Source organism: Brassica napus, chromosome C8 (genome assembly GCF_020379485.1).
Source record: "Brassica napus cultivar Da-Ae chromosome C8, Da-Ae, whole genome shotgun sequence".
Classification (NCBI taxonomy): Eukaryota; Viridiplantae; Streptophyta; class Magnoliopsida; order Brassicales; family Brassicaceae; genus Brassica; species Brassica napus.
Genome location: NC_063451.1, coordinates 9,537,550 through 9,544,975, shown reverse-complemented (window position 1 = coordinate 9,544,975; position 7,426 = coordinate 9,537,550). Strand labels below are relative to the sequence as shown.

Here is a 7,426-nt window from a genome sequence, read left to right as displayed (position 1 = left end):
CACCGTCGAAGCCTTGACCAACGTGCTTTGGATTAACTCCAAGTTCCGAGACTACCTCGGGATTAACCCAACTATAACCATCGAAGACGCTCTGCACGATTCAAAAAACTTTATCAAGATGGACGAAGACAAGCGAGCTTACAACGCCAACCAGCAGGCTCTAAAACCGACGGCATCGAAGACATCAGGCGCCCAAGAGCCACGACAGCACGTCCCTTACAAAAAGAAAGGACCCGTCTATGCCATCTTCGAGGGCGATCAATCTGGTGTATTTGCTGCGGTACGTGAACCAGGATTGAACGTATGGGAACGCGATACTGAAGGAAAAACACAGCAGTCCCGTAAGCCCGCATCCGCCAACTCTAAGAGCTCATACGACCAGAACAAGTTCTGCAAGTACCATGATATGAGAGGTCATGACACCAAAGAATGCAGACAACTCTACGAGGCATGGCTCGCCTCCACCAGCAGCGGTCCCACCTAGGTCAAACCACCGAAACTAAAACGACCAAAAAGAGTAAAAGTTGGAGCAAGAGCAAGGACAAGAAGAAAAAGTCTAACGAAGAAAAAGAAGAAGACTCCCCTCCGGCAGATGATGGCGACCAATCGCATCATGACGAGGAGTCAACCTCCGACGAAGAAAAACCAAAAGCTCGGCGAAATATTTTCACAATCGGAGCCACGCCATCCACAACGGCGAAGCAGGAGGACGATCTACGTGAATCACTCAACCAAAAATCAGGGAAGACGATCAAAAGCCTCACTCCCACCAACACCTCGGCGCGAACAATAGGAAGTAGAAGCACCCTTATGGAGATCGATGGCGCACCACCTAGGATCAGTCGTTCCATAAGGAAGCTCAATGTTTCAGACGCTCGACACGTCCTAGACACCAAGAGAAAGGATCCACTCCACCGGCAAGACGAACTTAAACCGGAGTTGTTGTCAAACAATCAATCTGTTTGTATCGAGACGACTGATCTCTGAATTAAGCTCAACTCGAAGATCCCGGATCTTCGCGAAAAGCTCAAACGATGCAAGACCGACCATTCCCAAGCGGAGCCAGAGCCGATCGCCCCGTATCAACGCAAGACTCAAGACCTGCGTACACGTCTCAGTTCACTTAGGGCTGAGCGAACGGCACGACCCGAGGAAGAGCATCAAGAGCAGTTTAAGCGCTTGAACGTGATCATGTGAGGATCCCCCCCTGGCAACGATTCTGTCAGATCTGTGAAAGCTTTCCGACGGAAGGCAATCACAACTAAGCGCTGGACCACCACCCCAGAGGCTAGCCCTCCAAACACCTTTTCTGCCGAAGACGCGGCAGGCGTCCACATGCCACACAACGATTCGCTCCTCGTTGACGTCGGAATTAGTGACTGCACGGTCACTAAAGTCCTCGTGGACACTGGCAGTTCGATCGATCTCATCTTTAAATGAACACTCGTCAAGATGGGGATAAGCCTTGACGATATGAAACCATCCGCGCGATCGCTAACAGGTTTTAACGGGTCAACCGAAACCATGCTCGGAACGATACGCTTGCGAGTATACGCCGAAGGCATCGCCAAGAACGGCAAGTTCTTCGTCATCGACGTTCGAGCTCCATATAATGCAATCCTAGGTACGCCATGGATCCAAGCGATGAAGGCTATCCCTTCGACCTATCACCAATGTATCAAATTTCCTGGTAACGAAGGACGGATCATCACCCTTCGGGGCGACCAAGCAGCTGCTCGAGATCTCCTCATCGCCGAGGTGAAAAACTGGAAGGCGACTTCCCACGTTAACTCAGTCGCCAAACCAATCCAGAAGATCTATCCTTTCAAGGAAGAGATTCTCGAGGTAGCCATCGACGACGGTGACTAAGCCAAGACCATCCGAGTCGGCGCCCACCTTCCCGATGACACGAAAGACAAGCTCATTTCATTTCTCAGGGATAACGTCTCTGCGTTTGCTTGGTCTACCTCCGACATGAAGGGGATCGACCCAAGCGTCACTACACACGAGCTCAATGTCGACCCAACGTTCAAACCAATTCGTCAAAAAAGGCGCAAGCTCGGCCCCGAACGATCAAAGGCCATAAATGAAGAGGTCGATCGATTGCTAAACGCAGGCTCCATCACGGAACTGAAATATCCCGAATTGTTGGCTAACCCAGTCGTCGTAAAGAAGAAGAATGGCAAATGGAGGGTATGCGTCGACTTCACAGACCTCAACAAAGCATGTCCTAAAGACAGCTTCCCCCTCCCTCACATCGATCGACTTGTCGAATCAACAGCAGGCAACGAGCTGCTGACATTTATGGATGCCTTCTCTGGTTACAACCAAATAATGATGCATCCAGACGATCGAGAGAAAACAGCTTTCATCACCGACCGCGGGATATACTGCTACAAAGTAATGTCCTTCGGTCTCAAGAATGCCGGCGCGACATACCAATGACTCGTCAACAAAATGTTCGCCGAGCGATTGGGAGCCACAATGGAAGTGTACATTGACGACACGTTGGTGAAATCCCAAAGGGCAGCCGATCATATCGACCACCTCAAAGACTGTTTCTTCATCTTGAACAACTACGGCATGAAGCTCAATCCAACGAAATGCACGTCCGGCGATTTCCTTGGATACATAGTCACTCAAAGGGGGATCGAGGCCAACCCAAAGCAAATAACTGCCTTCGTTGACCTTCCTAGTCCCAAAAACAGTCGCGAGGTGCAACGGTTGAGCGGTAGAATCGCCGCCATCAATCGATTTTTATCACGATCGACCAATAAGTGCCTCCCCTTTTATGATCTGCTGCGCGGCAACAAGAAATTCATTTGGAACGAACGATGCGAGGAAGCATTCGAACAACTCAAACGCTATCTTACAACGCCACCAATGTTGGCTAAGCCAGACAAAGGCGATACATTATACCTTTACGTTGCAGTCTCCAACGCAGCTGTGAGCATCGTGCTCGTCAAAGATGAACGAGGCGAGCAGCGTCCGATATTCTATACCAGACAACGCATGACCAATGCAGAAACACAGTATTCGACCCTCGAAAAGATGGCATTGGCAGTAATGACTTCGGCAAGGAAGCTTCGGCCTTATTTCCAATCTCATTGGATCGTTATCCTGACAAACTTACCACTGCGAACCATCATGCAAAACTCCAATCACTCGGGTAGACTCTCGAAGTGGGCCATCGAACTCAGCAAGTACGACGTCATGTTTCAGAGTAAACCAGCTGAAAAATCCCAAGTGCTGGCCGACTTTCACATCAAGCTAACGCCAAAACTCGAACAAGATTTAAAACTACCCAACGCTACCTGGATTCTGCACGTCGATGGATCATCTTCCAATAAAGGTTCCGGGATTGGCATCCACCTCCAATCCCCCACCGGCGAATTGCTCCAGCAATCCTTCCGACTAGGTTTCAAAGCGTCAAACAATAAAGCGGAGTACGAGTCCCTCATCGCTGGACTACGCCTTGCGCAAGCAATCCAAGAAAAGCGTATCCAAGCTTACTGCGACTCTCAATTGGTCGCTAACCAGTTTAGCGGGGACTACGACGCTAAGAATGAGCGAATGGATGCCTACCTTAAAGTCGTGCAAGACCTCATCAAAAAATTTGAGTCCTTCCAGCTTACAAAGATTCCCCGCGACGAAAACGTCTGCGCGGATGCTTTAGCGGTGCTCGGGAGCAGTCTGAGAGACCAAGTAAAGCGGACCATTCCGATCCAGCAGATTGACAAACCAAGCATCACTCTTTCACACGATGAGATCGACCAAGTAGTAGCGATCGACACAACAGACGCAATGGATACAAGTGAAATGAGCGATCGATCTGACGATACACTGCCCGACTGGCGAACGAACCCCTTTTATCCAATTTCTCTCAGACGGATCACTCCCGCAGAACAAATGGGAAGCTCCTCGATTGAAAACCAAAAGCGCAAACTACGTTCTCATCGATGGCAGACTACATCGTTGGACCACTGCAAAGGTTCTGTTGACATGCCTTGGAATAGAAGAAGCATCGCTCGCCATGGCAGAAACTCATGAAGGAGCAGCAGGGAACCTTTTAGGCGGTCGGGTGCTACCTCTTAAAGTGAAAAGCCTCTGTTTCTACTGGCCGACCATGATCGCTGATTGCGAGGCGTACAGACGCAAATGCGACAAGTGCCAACGGCACGCGTCAAACATACATAGCCCGACCGAAATTCTAAGAACTATGACGGCTGCCTACCCATTCATGCGTTGGGTGATGGATATCATCGGACCAATGCCAAGTTCCAGACAACGCAAATACGCTCTGATCATGACGGACTACTTCACCAAGTGGGTCGAAGCGAAAGCACTCGTCCACATCACCGACAAATAAGTTCAGAACTTTGTCTGGAAGAACATCATCTGCAGGCACGGCCTTCCCTACGAGATCGTCACTGACAATGGCTCTCAGTTTATTTCCAGCAACTTCTGTTGTTTTCTAGAACGATGGGGGATTCGCTTGAACACGGCGACGCCTCACTATACGCAGTGCAACGGACAAGCCGAAGCCACTAACAAGATGATTCTCGACGGCATCAAGAAGCGCTTGGACCTCAAGAAGGGTCATTGGGCCGATGAGTTGGACGGGGTACTTTGGTCACACCGAACAACTCTGCAAAGTGCAACCGGTCAGACGCCATTCTCTCTGGCATACGGGGGCGAAGCTATGGCTCCGGCAGAAGTTAGCGTAACAAGCCTTCGTCGAGCAAAAATGCCACCGAACGAGGAACTGAACAGAGAGATGCTATTCGATGCCTTGGATGCGATCGAATAGTAAAGATACCAAGCGTTGCTCCGAATCCAGAACTACCAACACCTTGCCAAATCCTATTACAACAAAAAGGTTCGCGCCCGCCCGTTGGAACTCAACGATCAGGTCCTTCGCAAAGTGTTCGAAAACACAAAGGAATGGAAGGCCGGCAAGTTGGGAACGAATTGGGAGGGGCCATACAAGATAGTCGAGGTCGTTAAGCCTGGTGTTTACCGATTAGAAACCTCGACTGGCGAACCACTACCCAGAGCGTGGAACGCTGCGAACCTCCAGAAATACTTTACTTAACCGTCGCCATCGAGCGTTGAAAAAAATAAATAAAAAATAAACCGAGCGAATGACCTCACCGTCACTTTCCCTCAGAGCTAAACGAATGACAACACGTCACCATCACCCAGCTTCAGGCGGATGACACCATGTCACTTCTACCCAAACACCGAATGAGCACGTTCTTGTCACTTTTGCTTTAATAACGGCAAATGGCCGAAACCGCTGTTCGGTCAAACTGAACTACGATTGGCTTGATCCCCTTAACGGGGTACGTAGGCAGCCTACCACTAGGTTCAGTCATACTCCAAAAAAAAAAAAAATATATATATATATCGACATATTTCTCATATGAAATGAGATATCCGCAAAGGCGTCATGTAAACGCATGTATGCCACTTCCACCCCAACAGAATGGCTAAGCATCGCATGATCTAAGTGCGAACGAGTATTTCATTCGTCTTCCAGGACCGATCTTCGGAATAGAGATCGACTACGAGATCCCCGCCTTTCATTCCATCACCGAGAGGTTCACAGCTCAGTGGCAAGCTAGTGAAGCACGCTTCCCTTGCTCCATTTGAACTTCAACGAAAACATGCGACACCCCGCTAAGGAAACATAATATCAACCAATCAAGCGATAGGATTACTTGCGCGCGTTTCAGTCAATCACCCGATCAACCGCCGAAAGCGAAAAAGGGACTGGGAACACGCACTTCATGTCTGTCGATCCAAGCGACCATAAATGCTTTGAGACAATAACGAAGCCGATCTCAAGTTTGCAAGTCCAAAACGAAAATAAAAAACATCCAAAAAGCAAGGAGCTAAGAGTACAACACAGTTCGAAATCAGAGTATCAAGGCAATCGAAAGACACAGCTTAGAAGCTGCAACCAAAGGATAAAAGATAGATAATGAAACAACAACAAACGGCTTAGTCGGCTCAGGAGATCAATCTTCAGTGATTGAATATGGAACGGCAGCGCCGATCGTCCCCACGGTCTGAATCTCCTGAATCGAAGTTTCGCAAGCAGAACTCGATGCAGTAGCCGGATCAACAACCTCTAGGTTCGAGCCGAACTGGTTCGAGCCCTGAAGTCGCTTGAGACGAGGAAGAGAGGAGACAGTGAGATCTTGGTCCGTGATATCTTCAACGAAAACTCCGTCCAACTCTTCCTTGAACTTTGCCTCGTTGGCAAACAAGATATCCTTCAACTTCTTCTGGACGGGCATCTCCCACTCTTCCAGCATGCCCAGCCCATCCAATGTTCCGAAAGCCTGACTGTGGAGAACTAGCTTCTCCTCACGCTTATCTCGGTCGACCATGTATCTCCTAAACTTGACGAAACGATCTGCCGCCGTCGCTCTGATACAACTCATCTCGGACGTAAGCTCGCGGCGGTGCACCTGTCTCACATGATCCATCGTCCTCTTTGTCTTCTAAGCCTCCTCGGTCTTCTCTGCCTCCAATCGATCGATCTTACTTCGAGCAGCCTCTAGTTCGCCTTCAAGACCTTTAATTCTCTCAGCATCCTGCTTGTACTCACAATGATAACGGTTTCGCTCGGCGATCATCTCTTTGGCTTTGTCCAGAGCAACCCTTTTAGACTTCTCGATCTCCGCATCCTTGCTCTCGATCGCCGCTTTGGCCTTAGCGAAATCTGAAGCCATCCTACGCAGTGGCAGCTCGTAATCTGTTGTAAATAGAGAGTTTTAGAGACTGAATATTTCTCTGTTATTATTAATGATCAAGGGGGTTCCTTTATATAAGGATTACAAGATGAAGATAAATGGAAAGTATCCAAAAACCTAAACTCACTAGGATTAGGAAAAACTACTAATACATAATAATGGAAAGATTACATCTACTAGGAAAAGGAAAGAGTTTCCTTTTCTCCAAGCTTTGTGGCCGCCTCTCTCTCTCTCTCTCCTCTCTCTAGGCTTCGGCCATCTTTCCATCTTCTAGGTATTGGGCCGGTCTTGGGCCGGGCCTGGTTAATGGCAATCAACTCCATGATTTATAACACTCCCCCTTGGATGCCATAACTATATAGGATTTGTAGTACGCTTCATGTTGCCTCATTAAAACCTTATCAGGAAAACCCAGTGGGACAAAACCATGATGAAGGAAAAAGAGTACAACACGCACTACTCCCCCTGATGTGAACCTCAGTGTAGGTTCTACATTCTATGCATCTTGGTGCGTGATATTTCCTGTATGTACAGGATGGGAGTAATCGGCCAGTTTCATTACTGAACCGTAATTAGACCACTTCGACTTCTTAGGTCGTTTCTCATGTCCTTTGACATTGAGTGTCCCAGTAAAGCATGTGTGCTAAACAATGTGAACCATA

At 48.6% G+C, this 7,426-nt stretch overlaps 1 protein-coding gene across 1 annotated transcript; it reads left to right on the top strand.

Moving 5' to 3' along the window:
• Nucleotides 1-2,484: 2,484 nt before the first annotated feature.
• Nucleotides 2,485-4,810, top strand: LOC106403669. The gene is made up of 3 exons (XM_013844478.2): nt 2,485-3,814; nt 3,888-4,326; nt 4,405-4,810. The coding sequence occupies exons 1-3, from the start codon at nt 2,485-2,487 to the stop codon at nt 4,808-4,810; spliced, it is 2,175 nt and encodes a 724-aa protein (XP_013699932.2).
• The last annotated feature ends 2,616 nt before the right edge of the window (nt 4,811-7,426 follow it).